General features: G+C 40.6%; 1 protein-coding gene across 2 annotated transcripts; it reads left to right on the forward strand.

The window, feature by feature from the left end:
- The first annotated feature begins 1,352 nt into the window (after window positions 1–1,352).
- IRAK1BP1 (interleukin 1 receptor associated kinase 1 binding protein 1) lies at window positions 1,353–14,553 on the forward strand. Of its 2 annotated transcripts, XM_030447823.1 has the most exons (4): window positions 1,353–1,837; window positions 8,334–8,399; window positions 12,738–12,868; window positions 14,232–14,553. In XM_030447823.1, the coding sequence occupies exons 1-4, from the start codon at window positions 1,571–1,573 to the stop codon at window positions 14,500–14,502; spliced, it is 735 nt and encodes a 244-aa protein (XP_030303683.1). In that variant the 5' UTR covers window positions 1,353–1,570; the 3' UTR covers window positions 14,503–14,553. The 2 variants fall into 2 exon arrangements, with proteins under 2 accessions (XP_030303683.1, XP_030303684.1); XM_030447824.1 differs by lacking the exon at window positions 8,334–8,399.
- Window positions 14,554–22,133: the final 7,580 nt, after the last annotated feature.

Below are 22,133 nucleotides of genomic sequence, written 5' to 3' on the forward strand. Positions count from 1 at the left end.
AGAGAGTAGAGCAGTATTTATCTGTGTCATGTTATGCAGACTTTCCAACGTTTGCAACATGAATTCTGAAGACTGTATAAACATCCAGAATCATCATCTTCCAGCCCCTGTGCCAGATTCCAGATTTCAGGTAATTAAAACTCAACATACCACAAATTTACACAGTAATGACACATCTGAAGTCCCTCCCAAAAATCCTCACTCCAGCACCATGAGATTGACACAGTCTGAGCTACTCATTGATATAGTCATCTCATAGTCACTCAGCATGGAGAACTGGGCAGAGAGGTACCTAATGAAGTTCACCCAGGGGAAATGAAAAATCCTGCACCTAGGGAGAAGCAACACCAGTGCACACCGAGACCTGACTGGATGGAAAGCAGAAAAGGACCTGGGGGTCCTACTGGACAACAAGAGGATAATACCCTCAGGTGGTAAAGCAGGCCAGCAGCATCCTGGGCTGGACTAGAAGTGCTACCAGCAGGTGAAGGAGATGATGCTTTCGAGGTGCTGTTCTGTTCTGGGCTCTGCAGCCCAGAGACCCCACATGAGACGTGGGCAGACTGATGAGAGTCCAGCAAAAGGCAAGAAAGATGATGCATTGGATAATCTCTTCTATAAGGAAGGGATGAAAGAGCCAGAACTGCAGCCTGGAGAAGGTTCAGGGGGGATCTCATCATGGTATATAAATGAGAGGCAAGGCAAACAAGGCAGCCAGGTTCTTCTCAGTGGTGGCCCATGACAAGACAGCACAATGAAAGCAGATCGAAGACCCATGAAACTCCAACTGAATGTAACAAAACACTTTTATTTTTACTATGGTTGTGTCAAAACACTGGCTTGAGCCGCCCAATGAGGTTCTGAGCTCTTCATCCTTTGAAGCATTTAAAATCCAGTCCGACATGATCCTAGGCAACCTGCTCCTGCTGACACTGCTTTGGCCAGAGGCCAGATGCCCTCCCAGGAGGTATCCTCCCACCTCACCCATTCTGTGAGGAACCAAACTGCACTCCTCTGCCTTTCCTATTAGCAGGACTTGGCCAGCTGGAAGGACTTGCAAAGCCAACACATGCACGCCGCAAGAGCCCTCCCTGCAGAAGCAGCAGCATTGCCACCAGAATGTTTTTTAAGACGCTCCACCTAGGCCCAGCCACCAGCAGGGTCACGGCAAAACCCAGCTTTCCCTCCACAAACAGCGACTACAGCCCTTTCCCCAGCCCTCCTCCTCACACTCAGGCTGCTCCAGACCTTACCATGCTGGCATAACACCGTAAGAGGCCAAAAAAGCAGAAACAAGACGGCTTTTCCTCAGAGAACGTGCACCTACACTTCCCCTGCCCCTGCCGCCCACAAGGGCCGGAGGGGCCCTGCCTCGGCGCCCGCCATGGCGAACCCCCGCCGGGGGGAGCAGAAGCGCTTCCGCCTCGCTGCGGATCGGGACGGCAGAGCAGCCGCATCCCGGCGGGGTGATGGTGGTCGAGAGCGGAAGGGAGGGCGATCCGCGGGCTTCTCCCAGTGTGCAGCGGGGGCACCGGTGTGGGTTGCCATGGTGCGGTGAGGGCCCGCAGCCATGGCGCTGCCCGCGCCTCTCCCCGCCCGCCTCTTCGCCGAGCTCGTCCCGGCACAGACACAGACCCCGACCCCGACCGGCGTCCCCCCGGCGCCTCCAGGGAGGGAGATGCACGTCAGTGGCAGCGCGGAGCTGAGCGCCGGGCCGGACCGAGCAAGAGTGTCTCTGCGGCTGGGCAGCCGAAAGGAGGAGGCCGGGGCGGCGCGGAGCAGCGTTGCTCGGCGGCTGGAGTACATCGCCCAGACGGCCCGGCAGCGCGGCGTCCCGGTGAGCGCCGTGCCGGGAGGGGGGGGGGGGGTCCTCCGCGTTGTCGGGGGCTGAGAGTGAGGCGGTTGCCCCGAAAGGGTCGGGAGGAAGCGGGGCGGGAGAGATCTCCGCAGCTGCGGGGCCCATCCGGCACCTCCCGGCCCCAGGGACCGGCCCTGCTCAGCTGGGCAGCCTGCGGGCAAGGTACCGTCCTGCCGGAGACGGGCCGGGGCAGCCCTCAGGGGAGAGGCGCCCGCTGAGGGGGCCGGGTCCCGGTTCGTGGGGCGCTGCGTGCGTCGGCCTGGGCGGGGGAAAGCGAGAGGGGTTAAGGAGGTCCGGAGGGTACGGTCTCGGGAATGCAGCGGCTCTGCTGGGGTAGCCGCCTGCCTTTCGGAGGTTGCAGCTTTGCCAGAGTCGGCAGGAAAGGGGGAGGTGTCGCGGCTTGGGTTCTCCAACGGGGTCTGCAGGTGAAAACCGCCCGGCTTCGGCTGTAGGGGGAAACTGATGGAGGGGTGCACAGCGACACAACAACCCCAAGCCGTACACAGTGTCAGTGTAACTGTGCGATTACCACAGCCCAGCAACGGAGCTTTTCCCTCCTTTTTGTTGTTTCGCTTAAATAGAGAGGTGTGAAAAAAACACGAGATGCAGTCAAGATAGCTGAAGTGACAGAAGGTCCTTGTGGACTCAAAAAGTTCCTTTACCAGAAGTTTATTGGCCTTAGGAAGTCGGTTTATGACAAGAAAAGCACAGTCTTGCTCTTAAAGTTTTGTCCATTCTATAAATGCTCCATAAGGGAGATATTTGTCTTAGCAATCGTGCTGCTGATGGTTTTGGATTTTATAAAAGTTTCATCCAGTGTTCCAAAAGCAGAACTCTTAGAAAGCTGATCTTCGATGGAGTAAGTGGTTGCTTTTGAAAATTACTTACTACTGAATTTCCCCCGGGGAAGTTTGTGCCTTTTTAGTGTGTTCACAAATGAGCAGGGTGAAAGGGAGGTGACAGTTTGCCATTAACACCATCTTGTTCAATGTAGTAAAAAAACTGCAGAAGGCTGTCATGATACTGCATGATGTTACTGTGGAATTCAGTATTAAATGCAGAGTAAGAGCAAATTACTCAGCCTAAACAGTTGATGTTCTTACAGTGAAATGATATGCCCACATCTCAAAGGCTGCATTCATTTTAAGTGCTGACTCCAACTTTCCCTCCCCCCCCCAAAAAAAAAAAAAAAAAATTTACATTTTTCTTTTAAAACCGATAGCAATGCTGCCTCATTTTTTGTAGTAGTTAAATAAAGCATTTGTTCAGGAATGAAGAAGACAGTAAAAAGACTCCTTAGGCCCTGGTTTAGAAAAGGGTTATATTGCAGCCATGGGGCTACATGGCAAGGACACGTGGAGGCTGCTGGGGGCAAGATAAGGGATCCTTCTCCCTCGATTTTTTTTCACTACACAAGGCTAGGTGTGTGCCTGTCATGGGCAGCATGATGCTATTGCTCAGTCAGAAACAGTGCATTTTTGATGGGATTACAGGTTAAATGCCTTCATTTTCTATTAAGTGAGTTAATAGGAGTTTAAAGTCTGGTGGCTTTTAAGAGGAATGGGAGAAGACAAGGCAACTTATCATGCATTCATTTTCATTAGCAGAGAAAAAGATAAGCTTTGTACCCACCACTATGATGAACTAGCACATCATGGGGTATTTTCATCCTGGCAGCAATTAAATAGCTCTTCGGAATGTGGACAGATTAGAAGAGATAATTGCAGATATTTACCCTACAGTGAATCTGAATAACTGACTTCCAGTCTTGACGCAAGTCTGATAGAATTAGGATAGCATGAAGCATTCAACACATGGCAGATGGCACACAAAAAGAGTAGGCAGGATGTTAAATAAGTGAGTATGCTTTAAAGGGGCTCTGCACGATACTCTAGGCAAGCGAAAATAACAGCAAAATGAAATATGACCTGGACAAATAAATGGTTACATTTGGGTGTGTGTAGTCAGATTCAGGAATGTATGTAATGGGAGCAGGTAAGCAGTGGTCCTGTAAACCTCTGTGGAGAGTGGACTGTTGTTACAGTGTGAGAGCATTCTGTGTCTTATTATGGCTATAATAATTTCACAGTTATCTTTTGCTGTTTCAGAGATGCCATGCATCAGAGAATGGAAATGTCAGTTCTCTCTGCTTACTTGAGGGACTGTGAAGTGCTGTTTAAGTTGTGGGTTTCTCGGTGGCAGCAACGCGTTAGCTCTAGGGAACTCTGAGAAAAATAACATAAAGTTCGGGGGTTTTTTCAGAGTAGCTCCCTGTGGTATAATTTTTAGTGCTTTGTTCCATCCAATTTTAAATCACTCCACTGCTAGAGCTTTTATTTGCCTTGGAGCTTTTCTATGAACAACTCTCACTGCTGGCAATTTGTTCTTAACTGCATTGCTAACATCACTTGTAGCTAATACCATTGTAGAGTACTGTAAAATTAATACCTTTTCACAATCTCCATATGGTTCCAGTTGTTGCGAGCTTATTTAAGGTCTCTTTAGAAATCAGCTGGCTATTCTATAGCTGTATTTTTAATTAATCCAGAGAGCAATTACCTTAACCCGTGTTGTTGCTATCATAGGAAGCCTGAGATCGTAAGTGCGTAACCTTTGCAGTAGCAGCAGCTTGCATTTGCAGCTTGTCAAGATGCCTGGAGGCAGCACCTAATTTCCATATATATTTACACAGGATTTTAATCAGAAATAGATGCACATAGTAGCATTTATTTATAGAGTGCTGTAAGTGTATGCAGCACTTCAGAGCACAGAATCTGCTTTGAAGGCTGCAGGGAAAGTAAAATCAATGGGGAAACCAATCTCTCTTACTCTGCCCAGCTGCTCAAAAGTAATGCTGTTTTCTTTTTCTATAGAAGCAATCCAATTTTATATTTACGACCTATGATTTATTTGGAGAGTGGTGTGGAAATGACACTGGTTTTCTTTAAACACTGTCTAACAATTTGTGTTGGTCTTTAGTGTTTAAAATAACAGTGATGATAAGTGTTGTACCAGTAAGAGTGTTATTTAACAAACCCATCAGCTCCCAAACTGTGTCTGGTGGACTCTGGCTTAGAGTTTGTCTGGACTGGGGTGTATTCCTAGATATATGTCCATATTTCAAACCTGTTATTTAGAACTCATAGTCCTGGACGCACCTCTATAAAGAGAAAAAGAGATTAAAGAAAGATTTCAAAGGCTTGCTCAGTTACAAGATTTTCCAGTTTCCTTGAATATACTTTAATAAGAAAGGTAGAAACATGCATAAGCATCACCTTTTTAACACTACCACTTATTTTAAGAAATACCCCGAAGTATCCTTAGATTTGCTGAGTACTAATCTGCTTTTTACCTTTCTTAAAACAACCATTACATATACATATGTTATTTCTTGAATGTACTCTAAGCAGCAGAAACTTCTTCACCATAGATATTTAGGTTGTTATTCTGTCCATCTGATGCCAAACAGAACAGACAGATGGAGGGATGAGAAGCTGGAGCTTGGGTACCAGAAGCCTAGCTGGGGTATGCACTGACTGTAGGTACTTATCATCCCTACCTGTCCAGTGATGCTGTGATGGATGGACTGTTAAGAGATACCAGCATACATCAAGACTTTCATGAGCCATTTCTTTATTACTAAGAAAAAAAAGTGCTATGTTCAGGTGGAAGAAGCCAACTATTTTGCCTGTTTAAATCTTTCTTTTTTATAATGTAAAGTTACACCAGATACAGCTGTATGTATAAGTAAATTTTAAGAGATGTTTCTAGGTGTCTCCAGACATTTCAATTCATATCTGTGCATGTCAGCATAGCTTACCACAGCAGTGCATCAGCATCTATTTCCAGACTACAAACACTTTCCCTTACCAAGCCTAGGCTTGTATTTCATAAAAAGGTCTCTACAGTTTTTTTAACTCAGTAGCCAGGAGCAGAGCACATGACTCTATCTGCAGGCTTTTCTCATGCTGTATTACTATGTGCTTTTGCCAATTTACCTGTTTTTTCCCTGTTCCCATCTGGGGAAAGGAGCAGTCATTCCTGTAAACAGCAGTGGTGGTGTGAGGGTGGACACGATGGTCCTGTGAAGAATATATTCTTCAGAAGTGGCAGATAGGTAGGAGGAAGAGCTTTGTAAGGTTTTGTTCTGTTGAAAAGAAGGAAAATCTAAGGCAAAACAAACTCATAGACTTGATATTATGTACTCAGTGGGACATTGACTGTCTTCTTTGTTTTTGTTTCTAGAGTTCCTGCAGCAGTGGTGGTTTATGTCACTGCTGGCTCAGAAAATTGGCTATATCAGCAAAATGCAAGTGTGATTCTGTTGGGAATGGTTCCATGGCTTCTGGGGTAATTGAGTTATCACATAACAATTATGTTATATTCATTTAATTTTCCTACTGCAATTCTTAGCCCACAGATTTGGAAATGGAGAAGGTTACTCCAGAAGCCAAAATCACACACCAGAAGCGTAGCTTTTCCTAAGCCACAGTGAAAACTATTTTTCCTATGGCTATTGCAGTCAAATGGATATTTCCTCAGCCAAAATATGCACAAAAGCCATAAGCAATACTGTGAAAGGCATTTTGCTTTTTATATAGTTGAAGCCTTAATTCCAAGGTAAAAATCCTCTTGTCACCTACCTGTCTTTTCAGTATATCTGAACACAGTCATGAACTGGAACAAAGTAGCTAACAGCAGATTTATCACAGGAGGCCACCTTGTTATGACTTCAGCAATTATTTCATCTATTTCTCTTCAACAACACTGACAGCTATTGTCAAATCTGGTGGGATAAAAATTAACTGTCAGGGAAATTTTGTAGTAGGTGGCACAAAATTACTCCCAATTGCATTGATCTTGCAATAGTGCCTTGAGCCACAGGATGGCACTGTCCTTAAGGACACAGGGACCTCACGGAGGGCAAAACCAAACGAGAAGACATTCAGCAGGATGGAGAACTTTAAAAAAAAAAAAAGATATTAAGAAGAGGGGACAAGGGAAAACAAACACGCTTTTAAAATATTTACTCTTAATTTTTATTAAAGCACAGTTATCTCTGTTTAATATGAGTTGTAGAAGAAAGCTTTTCTGTGTAGTGATTTCTAAAAGATATGTAAGAGCTAAAGCTCCAGAAAAGATCTTTCATGTCAGTTGTAGTTGGATTCTATCATAAATTGGAAGATTTGTTCTATTTGGTAAATTAAATGAGTTATTGGACTGCCTTAATCACTCTTTAGCAAAACACAGCCAGCCACACTGCCAAAATACCCTTGAACCTGTGACCACAAAAAGGGAAATACAGATTTTAGTGACTAGCTGGCCCTGGTCCTTGCCCTCACTAGAAGAGATTATGTAAAAATAAGACATTTTGGCTTGTATTTGAGCACTGCAAGTCAATCATAAAACTGACATTTCAAAATTTGTTTCTTGGAGGCTTCTGTGCAACGGTGATTATGGATCTTATTTCCATATGATATTTTAAAAGGAGAATGCTTCTCGTGATTAATATCATTTATATAAACTTATGCATGCGTGGTATCTGAGAAACTTAAAGACGTGAGCCTCTGTAGGAAATAGCCTGACAAAAAGCATCTTTTGGAAAGTGGCAACACTGAAAGCAAATATTGTTTTCCTATGCAAATAAATTTAATAAGTGAAACTTTTTCAGTAATTGGAAGCCTTATTATCTGCTTTCTTACAGCTCCTGGGTATTAAATGCAAAGTTATATTTACAACTGAATTGCAAACTGAGCTTTTTGTTGTGTTGCAGTAATTTTAGAAAAAATTGTTTATCCAGACTTTACTGAAAAGAAGAGTGGGTGAAAGAAATGGTATTGTTAGACCACTAGCAAGCTGGTCAAATATTCAGGTGTAATTGGACTTATTCTGTATCTTACTTAGTTCAGTATGTTGTAGTATTTACTAGTGCTCTGTGCAGCCACTATGTGGAATAACATAGCTGCTGTTAATGTAAAAGTGTCAGTGGGGGCATAGCCTCTTTTAAGGGTTGCCATTCTGCCAGAATAATCAGTGCTCAGTCATTGTTCAGATCACCTTGCTAAAAGGAGCTGCTGTTAAAATAACTTAAAATAGAGGCCCTAAAGTCACTTCTCACATATTATTTTTCAGAAAACAATTGAAGCCTCTCGTTTTTTGAACCAGGTGAATTTACAGTCACACACTGATTTACACAGCTTCTAGCTAGCAGTCACTTATAAGACTTAATTGTTCTCTTCAAGCGAATAGCAGCAAAATTACTTTATAGAGCTACTGTATAATTTACTCTAAATAATGTCAAGAAGTCTTAACATCCAGTTAGTTTTTAACTTAAGAAATTTGCATGGAAAATTCCAAATTTCTGTTGCTAAGTCAAAGCCAAAATAATTCAACTTGTATAGGACACAACACATTGTATATGCATTGCCAACAAATGCTTAATTTCTGTCTCTTTTATTTTTGTATTTTGTTTTAGGAAGAAAATATGACTATAACAGAGGATTTTAGTAGAGTAGAAAATACTTATCAAATGGAAGCAGAGGTATGTATCCAACCTAACCAAAAAAAAAAATAAAAAATAGTAGATTGATAAACGTAGCAAAGCCCAGTTAAAATTTCCAGATTCTCTTTTCTCATACCAAGGAGCAGATTTTCTCCTCAGCAAAGACAGCATAGTCCAAAGACACCATCAAAGGACTGCACTTTAAAGCAGAGTTCAGCTGCAGTCTTCTCTGTTGCGTGCAGAACCTGTTTTCTGCTACTGTAATACAGAAATAAGTATTTTCTTCTCAGATTAGTGTGTGCTTTTTAAATACTACAGAGGGCATTATTAGGTTGTGGGGCTTTACAGTTGTTCTGTGGCAGCATAAGCAGAGCCACTGTTCTGCTGTGTCCTTCACCTTGGTGCCCTCTCCTTCTTGCAAGAAGTTGTACTTAGGTGATCAGGTGATAGGTCAGTTCAGAAAGCTGCTCCAGTTAATAACTTCCTTTTTCCAGATTAGCTTTTATTTTTTACATTATTTTAGCTCCCTGAACTGGAGGCAACACGAGGCACAGAGATAAGAGTGGATGAGGGACAGCAGTGGCATGGCAGCCCTAATCTAGATCCATTTGAGCCACAGCTAAAGAGCACCTGGACTTGGGTCTGTTCTGCACAACTCTGCCATCAGCTTGCAGCAAGTAAAGCAAAGCTAATTGTTTCCTAGGTAATTGACTTGGAATTCTGTAGGTACCAAGTGCTGTGTGAAAGCTAAATATTATGGGAACAGTGCCATTTACTTCAGAAGCAGCTCGAGGGATATTTTTGCATGTTCATGCTGCAGTAAGAAATAAATTGAAAACACACACTGAGGAAAATTATGTGTTTTCACTCAGTGGATCTTTTCAGAGCATCAAACTTTAATCACTACCCAGCAAATTTACTGATTCTTATGAAGTAAACCTGGAAGCCTGCAATAAAATGATAGGTGCTTTATAGAGCTGTCATTTACAATCCTCTGAAACAGGTTTTAGCCTCTTTAGTTTGCTTGCTTTAAGGCATATTCTCATCTAAATAACAGCAATAAATACAGAAATAATTGAGAGTTTGCAGAACAAAATTTGGAGTTTAAAATTAGTCTTAAACGTATGCATCATTGTCATGTTCTGAATTACTTCAACTTCACAATGCAGACACTGTCATAAAAACTTAAATCACCATGTTTTTTAGATGAGCTGTATGTAAAAATTAATAAAATTATATTGAGCTATATTTTAGGCTACAGCAACTTCAGTCTTACATGGTAACTTAACCAGTCATCTCCTTTCTGCTATTACTTATTATACAACAAAGATTATACATGGAGTTAGCATTCATTTGTGGGCAGCTTGGGCCAGCTGTAGCTGCTGTTCAAAAGTTATATGGTTGCCTAGGACCTGGGTGCCAGAACTTGAAACATCTCACCACGGTACTTCTGTTTTGGCTGCCCTGCACACTTGAAGTGGGAGCATGGTCACTCTTTGTGGAGACATCAGTTTCTCCTTTTGTCCCCCTTTATATATGTACTGGTTTCATTAGTGCAGCTTCATAAAACAAGGAAGTGCCCTTGACCAGAATACTTTAGCAATATAAATGAATTTAACATTAACTTCCACTCTCTTCTTTACTGAAGAGTTTGCCATTATATTTGTGTTAAGCATAGAATCATGGAAGTAATGCATTATTTCATTCTATAAACTCTTTTTCCATTTGTCTACTGTAAGAGGTTTTAGAAGACTGAAGGAATTCCCAAATAGATATTTTATGGTATAATTAAGGATTCAAGTTATGCTTTCAACTGTAAGGAGATCCATTTTAATTCATACTATAACAAAGGCAAATATGCAGAAGAATGAAGTTGTGCAGGAGATCACAAGCTCTATAATATCTTAATCATAATAGTTCATTTGTTGCAGGAGGATCTCATGGGATGAAGATTATGTTGGGTCTGTACATTTCTTAATATACTTGCCTCCTTATAAACCATAACTTCTTGCCCTTTACAGCTTTACTCACAACCTTGTAGTGTACATAATGGTTTTGCATACCTTTGTATTTTTTTTTCACTTTTTAATCTTCATCATAATTGATTGTATTGAAAAATTGCTTTGCATTTTAATGTTCGTATATCCTCTGTAAATGTAAGTGGAATTTATTTGATCTAGCTCTAAATTAAAACTTTGATTTTTAGGGGGTAAAAAAGCAACAAAATTCACAGTTGTTTTCTGCCCAAGGGTACCTGCTTACGTGTTGGGTTTTTTTAACACTAAAGTTCCTGAGTGCTCAAAACTGCCCCGGTTTGAGCAGCTTCTCTCTTGCTTAAGACCCAAAGTTCTTTTGTTTAGAATTAATAGCAACCTGGAACTCACTGTGACAGTCCTCACAGTGAGACTTTCAACATTTCACAAAATACCACTCTGACAGTTTTCTGGCAAAAAAAAGGCTGTACGCTTTTTACATGCTGTAAGAACTCCCACTAAAGAAAAAAAATCTCTATGTAGTGTCATCTTCAGTCTCTGAACTGGTACTGTGTCTTCCTGGAACTGTTCCAACACCCGAGTTACAGATAAAGAGTGCACAGCTGAGATGAAGGGGCAGAGTTGGTTCAGTTTTGTACAACCTTTTGTCCTTGCAGGAGGTGGAATTGCCCTGCCACTCCATCTTGCTCAGTTTTTACAGCCCTAAGCCCAGCTTTGGCTCAGTTGTGTGAAGAGCTGCTGAGCCAGTGCAAGGATTCAAGACAGGATGAGCTGCATGTACTGCACTGAGAGGCTGCCAAGGGTAAAAAGATGTGTACTTCAACTACATTGGGATTATTATTATAATAAAGAGGCTGAAGGAACTGGGAATGTTTAGTTTTGGAGAAGAGGCTGAGAGGAGACCTTATTGCTCTCTACAACTACCTGAAAGGAGGCTGTAGGGAGGTGGGTGCCTCTTCTCTCAGGGAAATAAGGATAGGACTAGAGGAGGTGGCCTGAAGTTGCACCAGGGAGGTTTAGACTAGCTATCAGGAGGAATTTATTTACAAAGAAAGTAGTCAGGCATTGGAACAGACTTCCCAAGGAGATGGTGGAATCACCATCTCCAGAAGCATTTAAAAAATGTGTAGGTGAGGCACTTAAGAACATGCTCTAGTGGGCATGGTGATACAGATATGATTTTGGGGTTTTTTTGGTTTTTTTTTCTGGGGGGGGGGGGGGGATGTTAGTTTTACACAGTGATCTTAGAGGTCTTTTCCAATCATGACAACTCTGCTCATTTTTAACCTTACCCTGTATATGAAGTAGTCCCCTCTTCTCTTCAGTTTCCTTGAATCATCTTGTTTTCCATGAGGTGAATCTATGAGGGACACACAGGAAACCATAGCTTGGATTTCTGTACCTTACACCTTCACTGGGACAGATCTTGCATGGTTGGCAGTAGAATTTTCTGGTTTTTCTTCCCCTCCTGTTGAAGCTACGAAGAAGGAAGTCAGGGATAAGAGAGGTGGTGGTGGTGAGCGGGCTGTGCTGGGAAGTGGAGAGTTTAGTTCTTTTAAAAAAATAGAGTCTGGGACCCAGGCTTTCTGATTCCTGAATGCTGCAGCAGCTCAGCATCATTCCTTCACTACTGGCAACTGTTCTGTGCCACAGGAAAAGCAAAGTCATCACCTGGCTGATACATCCCCTTGAGGAAGGCTGTAGGTCTCTGGATCAAAGGCTGATGGTGGTGCCTGCTTTGTAGCACTTGGGGAAGCACCTGAATTCCTGATGCATCTGTATTTAATGGTTCTCATTGCCAAAGCCACAGGGAGATAGGTGTTCAAATTGTATTTAATCCAAGCCTGAAGTGCCTGGTTCTCTGTAAGCACTGGAGCGAGAGCTCAGCCAGCACAGAGTTTTGAGCCCACTGCAAGCTGGTCTGGGCTTAGTTTAATCTCATAGTTTAGAGAGTTTAGTTTCCCACCTAATTATTGGAATTTAAACATAATTTTCCTTCCTGCACAATGTTTTCCACATAATTTTCCTTGGGCTTCTGGATAATTAACATCTAGCAATCTAAAAAAGGGAAGAACCAGGATATATCTAGTTAGTATCTTAAGATTGTCTACATAGCAAGAATACTGTACTTCCTCACAAAAAAGCATTTCCTAAGCCTCAATTTTAAACCATTTTATTAACTTCTTTCTGTTGCAAACCTAATGATAGTCTCTAGGGCCATATAAAAGTGTTCAAAGTAAATAAATGTTGGAGTCATATACAGGACTAGTATGTTTAGTTAGTTTGTACATATCTGGTGTTATACTGATTTAAATGCAATTGTTGAATAATAGGGAGGAAATGAAAAAAAAATTACTTATGTGATATCTGTGTTCACTCCCAGGTCTGTATTATATTCAGCGATTTTGGAAAAATGCAGAATGTTTGCAATCTACTCATTGAAAAGTTGGGAACCTCTATTACCATCAGTCCACCTCATTTCTACCATACACCAGGAGCCATAGACACCCTTCGGTAAGTTCTCTATTGTGCAAAAAATTTTAAAGCTTCAGATAACAGTTGATATTAATACATAATTTATACTGTTTGTAATGGGAGCAAAAAGTTTCCTTCATACCTATTAAAATTTATGTTCAAAGACTTCAGTATTTTTTTTAAGTACAGCTTATAAATTAATGTCATTCAGCCTAGAAGATACAGTTTGTTCTTTCTACAGTATCCCTGTGCAAGAGCAGCATTAATAAAAAACATTTTCCCACTAATTTCTATCAGAAGTGTAATCTACTGTGAATATTAGGTCAACAGAATTTGATTACATCAGCAAGTGTAGCTTTAATCTGTTTATATTCATGAAGGTACAATTGTGTTACCAGATGTTGATAACTCTGAGTACCCTTGCCAATTTCCCTTACTCATAGCTACTGACATGATCTGTAAAGAACCACGTACATGACACTGGGGAGGCAGAGGGAAGTTTAATTTTCATCTGTGTTTTGCCTTCTTTGAAGAACAAACTCATGCGTGGTCCAAGAAGAATGCTCAGCTAGCTGCTGCTTAGTTCTGGAGACGTCAGAAGTGTATCTCAAAGTTATCTACACAGGAGTCTGGAAATCAGACTAGTGAGGTTAAATAGCTGCTAGTAAGTCTTACAGTTGCCACCTAAAGACCTGGGGCAAGTGTTAAATTTTGCTGTGCACCACCACCATCACCATGGATGATGCCAGGCTAGTGAAGAGACTTGAGCACAGATCCTATGAGGAGAGGTTGAGGGAGCTGGGGCTGTTCAGCCTGGAGAAGAGGAGGCTCGGAGGAGACCTCATCACTCTACAACTCCCTGAAAGGAGGGGGGTAGCTGGGGGGGGGGTTGGTCTCTTTTCCCAGGCAACTCTCAGCAAGACAAGAGGGCAGGGTCTCAAGTTGTGCCAGGGGAGGTTTAGGTTGGATATTAGAAAGAATTTCTTTACCAAGAGGGGGATCAAGCATTGGAATGGGCTGCCCAGGGAAGTAGTGGATTCTCCATCCCTGGAGATATTTAAAAAGAGACTGGATGTGGCACTCAGTGCCATGGTCTGGTAACTGCAGCGGGAGTGGATCAAGGGTTGGACTTGACGATCTCTGAGGTCCCTTCCAACCCAGCCAATTCTATGATTCTATGATTCTATCTAAGTGTTAGAAATGCTCAATCATGAGCTCAGGAGGATACTCACATTTTCTCCACACACTCCTCCCTCTAACTCCTAAACCATCACCCAAAAGCTGGGGAGGGTGATATCCCTTACACCTATGCAGTTACAGTAAATGAGGCATTAAAAAAAGAAATGCTTACCAGGAATTCTTGTGCTCTGCTTGTTATTGTGCTGCTTTTTCTACCTCTCAGCCGCCAGGTGTGCGTTGCAGCTGTTGGAAACACCCGTCAGAAAGCTCAGGAAGTCTGTCGACTGTTTGGCCAGACATTGGGAAAACCTTTATTAATACGAGAAGAAGAAACAAAAGAATGGGGCGGCCACATAGACAGACCTGTATCCAACTCCCCAGATTCACTGACTCTGCAAGAAAGAATCCAGAATGCTACTGCTTATGCTTCATGTAGAGTGTTTGCTGTGTTTGAGATAAAGGGAAAAGAAAAGAGAAGAAACAAGTTGCTCTAGAAACTTTCAAATCCTACACATTTTCTTAATAAAATTTTTACACTTTCATGAGTTTTTTGCTGTTTTCTGCTTTATTCTTATGACAGCAAATAGACTAAGAGAGGATATTAAAAATGAGGCTTGTGGAGCGAGCCAAAGCAGAAGGTTTCTTAACATACCTCTCCAGGTGCAAAAAAGTAGATTAACTAACTCTTCCTTTGCATATATTGTTTGAAAGCAGCATTATGCATGCTTCTGTAGAGAGACTAGTTAAAGTATTGCAGGATTTACTTACTGCAGCCCTCCCCAGAAGTATCTAGTTTCTCTGGGCCTTTGTTTAGCTCTATCTCCTAGAGATGAGGTTATGATTAATTCTGAAAGAACATTTCTTAACTGTTTTCTCTCTCTCTCTCTCTCTCTCTCTCTCCTGTAAAAGGGCAAGATACTTTACATATAAAAGCTTTATACTCCTAGCTGAAACTGGACTATATTAAAATCTTTCCTCCCAAATCTGGAAAGAAATTCCCAAATCATGGTAAACTGAACATGCAGTGTATTCACTTTAACTGAATGGATTGTTCAATGTAAAACATGCTTAGGTATGTTTTATTTTGTCATAGGAACAAGTATACATGAGTTGTACCCTGGTTGCTATTTGCTCAAGTTAAAAAGGAACTCTGTTGTCTGGATGTACATGTACAAACACTTTGGTACTTCAGTCATGAGGTTGTTTTTTTTTTCAACCATGTCTGTATAATGTATTTTGAGTCATTATATCCACTGAAGCAGGCTTTTATGTCAGGGTCATGTACCTGGGAAAATAATCTTTCCATTTGAATAAGCACAGACTTAGCCACTGTTCTGACATAAATTAGGTCAAGGTACACAGAAACATCCCACTAAAACTATCTACATATTGTATTTAAAAACTAATCAGTAGTTTTCAAAAAGTTAACTGCAGTAACTAGTGATTCTTTTAAGTATCACTTTGTATTTATTGCTTCCTCAAACTGTCAAAGTACTTTACAAACATTGAACATATATGCTAGATCTACACTGGCATTCATTTTGTTTAAAGCCATCACAGTTTCTTACTTAAGTGGTTTTCACTTACGTGTTGCTGGTAGAGCTCTATGTTGTTGTTTGGTTGTGGTTTTTTTCTTCCATCTGGATCAGTTCTCTAATTCAGTTAGGCAGCAGAAAGAGTAGAGAAGCAGCCAAGGAAATGGTGAAGACACAGCAAGTTGATTGCTTCAGGTATCACAGCTTGAAGATGCAAATCCACAGAGGGCAATCTAAGTTTCGTGCCTGTTCAAGATGCAGAAGGGCACTGTGAGTTAGAACTGTCTTGGAAACTAACTGGGAAAGGGTTAGGACAAGTTTAAGCATTTTCTCAACAGTCTCAACCCTTCAGGAAGTTGCTCTGCCTGTTAGACTGTAGGAAAGGCTGAGTGCAGGCAATCAGTCCACAGATCTTCTTTTGAACTTGAGGCATAGGCATGAGTCACCTCTTATAATTAATCTCAACTAGACAACTTCTAATTATCTGATTTTATGAGCTTGCTATCATCAGTTCCTCTTAATAATCTGTGGGGAGCATTAGGCCATGCAGGTGAATAAAGCAAGCTGGTATCTTAAATGTTAGTTTACACAAGGTAAATATTAAGATGAGGTGTCTGTTTCCCCTCATGAATTATCAAGATAATAACTGAAGGTAGCCAGCTGGCTGATCATAACACAAGGTGCATTTTTAGACACATATGAGAGTGGTCAGAACCCAGTTTTAATACTTATGACACTTGTGAGACACCACAGTTTCTGTTCAGGATGTTAGCACAACCTGTTAGCAGCACATAGTTTTATATGACTGTCAGGGGCTAAAACAGAAACAAGGACTTGATCTAAGGCTTCTCCCAAATAAAAGAGCTAACAGTGTCATACCCTGTGGCTCTGTTGAGGGAGGGGAGTCCATCATGTGCAGTGGCACAAGTTTCAAGACAGAGCATGGAGAAATGTCAGCCTAACTTGCACAATTCCTTTCAGGATCTCTTCTGTTTGACCAGACCAAGTACCTCCTGCTATATGAACGGTTCAGGTACTTGCTGTTATTTTAAATACAGATACTTCCACTATCCACAGTTTAAAAGACGGCATTCACAATAGCACTGGATTCCTTGCAAAAAGTTGGTTTGTGCGTGGCATGCACACCTGAAGGCCATTTTCTGGATCAGGCTCTTAAGAATCAGGTGCACCTGCATAAGCTAGAAATCAAAAGCTACTATGACCATAATAACAAAAAAAAACAAAACAAATGTTGGCTCCCAGAGAGTTTTTGCATTACAATGTCCCAGAGACATTATTTAGTTTAGGCAGCAGCTGAGCATTAGCTGTTTGAAATACAGATTTTTCATACTGGAATTAAGAAAACAGTACACTTTGCTAGATCAGCAGAAAGAGATGAAATGACTTGTCCAATTTTGATAGGTCAGTGAAATCCTAAAACAAAAGTCCATGTCTGCAACAGCCTGCCAGTCAAATGGCTAAAATGTTTACAAAACAAGGCAGTTGGAATCTGTGAAGTAGGCAGTACCTGGGTTTGGTCATTTATCACTCTTCAAAAACAGGTATTTGGAAGTATACCAGTAATTTGTTTATCTGCTTTCTCTATTAGTTTTCTCTAACTTTGCAAAATAGATAGTAACTATTAAGCCAAAGGTCAACCAAGTTTTAATATACAGGATAACAAAGAAGTTGCAACTGAATAAAAAAAAAATACTACCTCTAATCCCATAATAATTATCTTTCTCAAGAATGTAAGCTGTAGATCTGCCAAATCCATTTGTGTTGTTAATTAGAATTCGATAGTGAGGAATATCTTTTAGATCCTGTAAAAAAAATAGAAGGAAAATAAATGGCCTCAAGGGGAGATGATGGCTGAAGATTACATTATATAATCAGTTAACTCTCATTAGGCTGACAGAACCTTAACCCACTCAACATATATATATGGCAAGTTCATCTTTTTGATGTTACCAACATCAGTTTGGAAAAATAAATATAAAGCAATTGAAATGTCAATACACTAAGTTCTTGGCATATCTGAAACACTTTTTAAGAGTCAAGATTTTAATTAGCCTTTTACTTCATAGATCTTGCAAGAAACATGATTTTTGTGAATAGGTTTCATACCAATTTGTTATTCACCCTTCTTCCTTCACAAGTGGCAACAGAGAATCCCAGAGAGAAACAGGCAAATTCAGAACACAAAACCTCTACAATATTTCCTCTGACAACCTTGGTCCTGATCCTGGACTGAGATAAGGCAACTTCTGTGTATATATAAAAATCTTCCAACAAGGAAAGAAAAAAATGTGGCTTACTCTTATTTTATAGTGCCTATGAAAACAAACCACGGGCCGGTGTCCCACCATGTTCACTATTGTCCTTAAACATTCCTGCCCAAAGTAACCCAGAATGTTAAACACAAAAAAGTGATGGATGAATGCAGACAGAGAACTGGAGTTTATGAAGCAGTTACTATCGATCGATGTGACAGGCAGTGGCCTCTGCTCAGCAATTCACTAAGGAGTGAAAGTCAAAGAAAGGCAAGGAAAAGTTGGGCTGAAAGCCTGGCTCATGCTAAGAGGGGATTTGCAAGGACCAAGCTTACCAGTTACCTTGTAAAGGTCAGGAGGCATTTTGCACAGCTGATACCTGCAATGTGATGGGCAAAGGCAAGTTAAACCAAACAAACAAAAAAACAAACCACAAACAAAAGCAGACCAAAAAGCTAAACAAATCAAAACAAGACACACACTTAAAACACTTGTCATCACTACTGCAATTAAAACAATAAAGATGAACACAAGGTCACAGACCAGAACAATGTAAGGTGTATAAAAAGAATCAGAATGCTTGATGGGAAATTTGGGCGGCGGGGGAGAAAGGAGGGGGAAAAGGTAACAAGAATACTGAGAGAAAAGGAGAGCAAAAAAGAAACCAAGGATGCAGGTGTTTTTAGAGGCCAAAAAATTGGTGGCAGGTGGATCAGATTACAGCAGGGAAGAAACAAAATGCACAAAACCAGGACTGATTGTCTGCTCCCAGCTGAATGTGTATTCTCTGACAGAGGCTTCTCATTTTTTCTCCTCTTCAGTCCTCTTTGCCTTAATGATTAGTGCCCTCCTGCCACTTAAGCAGCATGTCCAGCTGCCAACCCACAGGGCATGCTGCACACATTATTATCAGACTAACACTGCCAACAAAGATTTAGCCTCTGATTTTCAAATACAACAAAGACTTAGGCTAGAGAATTCCAAAAGCTTCAAGAATTCTAACAAAAATACACTGTTATATAGATTTACATTCCAAGCATCCAGATCCCCGAAAGCATTGCTAGCTAACTGAAACTGATTAAACACTGACTAAATAAACTGATTACATTTTTTTAAACTGATTAAATAATTAAAAACTGATTAAACAAATGCTTACCTCCATTTCTCCAGTGCAATGAAGATGTTACCTATCATACCTACACTGGAAAATCAGATAAAAGATTTAACAGGCTTTCCACTTTGGCAACACACCCCAAAAAATATGTTCAAACACTACAGGTCAATACTGCTACTTCAAATGCAACACTGTGTATTAAAAAGGTGTCATTTTCATTCAAGCCAGCAAAACCCTGGCAGTGAAGTTTAACCTATCAGTGGTTCAAAAGCAAAGCTCTACTGGGACAAGAAAACAGAAACAGGGCTTACATGGGACTGCTTCTGATGCTATTTTTAACCTGAGTTATTCTGTGTATGTATTAATAAAAAAGGGACTTTAATACAGTCAAACCTGGTTTGCTGGAGGATATTTGCATTTTAGCCATTCTTCTGGAGCTTTGGCTTTTACATCCCATCCAACAATGACTCCTGAAAAGCCAGACCTTTTATGAACTATTACCTGTGCCACACTGAACTGAATATATTTAGGCTTTGCAATCCTAACATGAGTCGATGCTGATTTAACAAAGAGACTTAGTAAGGATAAGTGTTTGATCAAATCTATTTAAGTATTCTCCTGATTTCTACCAGCTAAAGGCTACAGTAAGTATAACTTCTTCTACACTGGGCTGAATTTCAACTTCTTTCTGTTAGAAGCAGCTGCATGTGAAATTTACTCTGGAGTGCAACCCTACTTTGTCTGTGATAGACATAACTTTAAATGATCTGCCCATGCATCCAAACTCAAGTAAGACTTCGTAAAGCTGCTCCGCGAGGCAAATATCCTTTAGTAGTAAAATGACAATCACCGTGTTTTAAAAACCTATAGTATTTGTATATACATACTTTTTTAATATTTAAACTTTGCTTCTGCACAAACAGGAGAAAAAAAAAGTCAGTGACCAGGAACAACTTCTTCTCAAGATTAATATCTAGACTGCAAATGAATATTCTTTCAATCATCACTTGTACCAGTAAGCAATATGTAAATTTTGGAAAATACCATTTTTCATTACAGGTTTGCTTGCTTTCTATATTCAGACCATAAGGATTGCTAAATTGCATCAGATTCTGCAGTTTCAACTATTACTTGAGACAAGCGAGCATGGGACATTTAAAAAATGGAGCATATAATCAAAACACTACTAGAAAATAGCCTAAAAGTTTTAACATAAATGGTTAGCAATTGACTTATGCCATGAAACCTGAAAATTATTTAAATCTAAGTCTTCATGCACAAAGCCAGGAAAACTTAAGTCACAGAAGTTTCTCCTTGCATGGTTCATCTTCAAGATACAAACATTTACCAATGGTTACTGCTATCAAATATTTGGACCTGATAACTTATTCTCCACTTTAAATATGAAGACAGATGTCTGTGACCCTGTCATTTCATAACTTCTTAATTCATATACAAAATGGCACAACTTAACTCTATCATTATGACTTAGTTTGCTATGAATTAATTTTTTGTTGGTTAAAATTCTGTACTGAGCCACCATATGCAAGAAGATCTATTTTAACAGGAAGTATTCAAAAGGTAATAGAAAATTAGAAATAATCTTACTGATCAAATGCTTCATTTCCCCCTTTCTAAAGGGGCATAACCCACAATAACATACACTGGAATGTCCAAAAGCAGAATAAGATCAAGGCACTCACACAGATAATACACAGGTTTTTATATGAAGAAAACAATACTTGTTATTCAGATTTTGAAGAACATCTTTAAGCAACTCATACAGTGACATTAAGCCACGAAACTGTCTGTGGTATAATCTGAATGTCATTTCCCTGTAGGAATGGCAGATCTACTCGACTCACACTCCAGCTTTCCAGGACAGTGGGGACAGGAAAGAGAACTCTCATAAATAAATACAGTAGAGAAAGAGGAACCTCACAACCTTTCTGTTAGTTGGATGTGCTGAGCCAAATCCATCCCATGCCACTGGGATATGAAATACTGTGCAGGAAGCACAGACAGCAGCTCTTCAGGGCACTGATGCGAGGCAATCCAAGAGAAAGCTTCTTCAAAGGCACTTCCTTGCTCTCTAGTCTGAAAAGAAGAAATAATTTTTTAAAGGACAGCCAAAAAATGAAGCCATCAGCTTTCCAAGCTGTGTAGTACTTAAAGGCTTCTTTCAGATTTTTTCATTGGTTCACAAGGTAACACAATCTGTACACATGCATTTCAGTTACATCCAGAGCACACCTAAACTAGGTCAAGCAGAATTAAATTTGAGGGTACTTAAAAAAAACAAACTAATAGAGGACTAAATTAGATAGCTTCACAAGAAAAAGAAAACAATAACCTAGTTAAGTTGTACAGACAACTCTTCCATCTAGAAACAGAAAAAAAAAGGAAATGAAAAAAGGAACCAATAAGTTATTTCATTGTCCAATTTGCAGTAAAAAGCTGCTTTGCATGAACAAAATTCATCATCCTGCTTTATCATCTAATTCAGTCTATTAAACATGTCTGACATACCAGACTGATGGCCCCAATAAAAATCTATTTATATGCAGTGATTATCACACACGACAGAACCAAGGGACTTTTCCTTAAGATGGAAGGCATGCATAGAAGTATATCAAATTTTTGATTGAAAAAGATCTTATAAAGATCATCAAGTCCAATCATCAACCTAGCACGGCCAAATCTCCACCCCTAACCATGTCTCCACCATATTTCCATCTAGTCTTTTAAATACCTCCAGGGATAGTGACTCAACCACTGCTCTGGGCATCCTATTCCAGTGCCTGCCAACCCTTTTGGTAAAGAAATTTTTCCTATTATCAAATCTAAATCTCCCCTGGTGCATCTTGAGGCCATTTCCTCTTATTGTGTCACCTTTTCCTTGGGAGCAGAGACTGACCCCCACCTCACTACAACCTCCTTCCAGGTGTTTGTAGAGAGCATCATGCAAACACAACAATGTGCCACAGTCCCACCACTAGGCTACAAAAGAACTTGACACCACCATTCATTCCACAGACACCTGCCACACTTTACCAGTGCACTAAGGTATTCACAGATCTTTCTAGAATCATACTTTCAGGTTGGAAAAGACCCTTGGGATCACTGAGTCCAACCATCATCCCTACTCTACAAAGTTCTCCCCTAAATCATACCCCCTAACACCACATCTAAATGACCATTAA

This window comes from Calypte anna, chromosome 3 (genome assembly GCF_003957555.1).
Source record: "Calypte anna isolate BGI_N300 chromosome 3, bCalAnn1_v1.p, whole genome shotgun sequence".
Classification (NCBI taxonomy): Eukaryota; Metazoa; Chordata; class Aves; order Apodiformes; family Trochilidae; genus Calypte; species Calypte anna.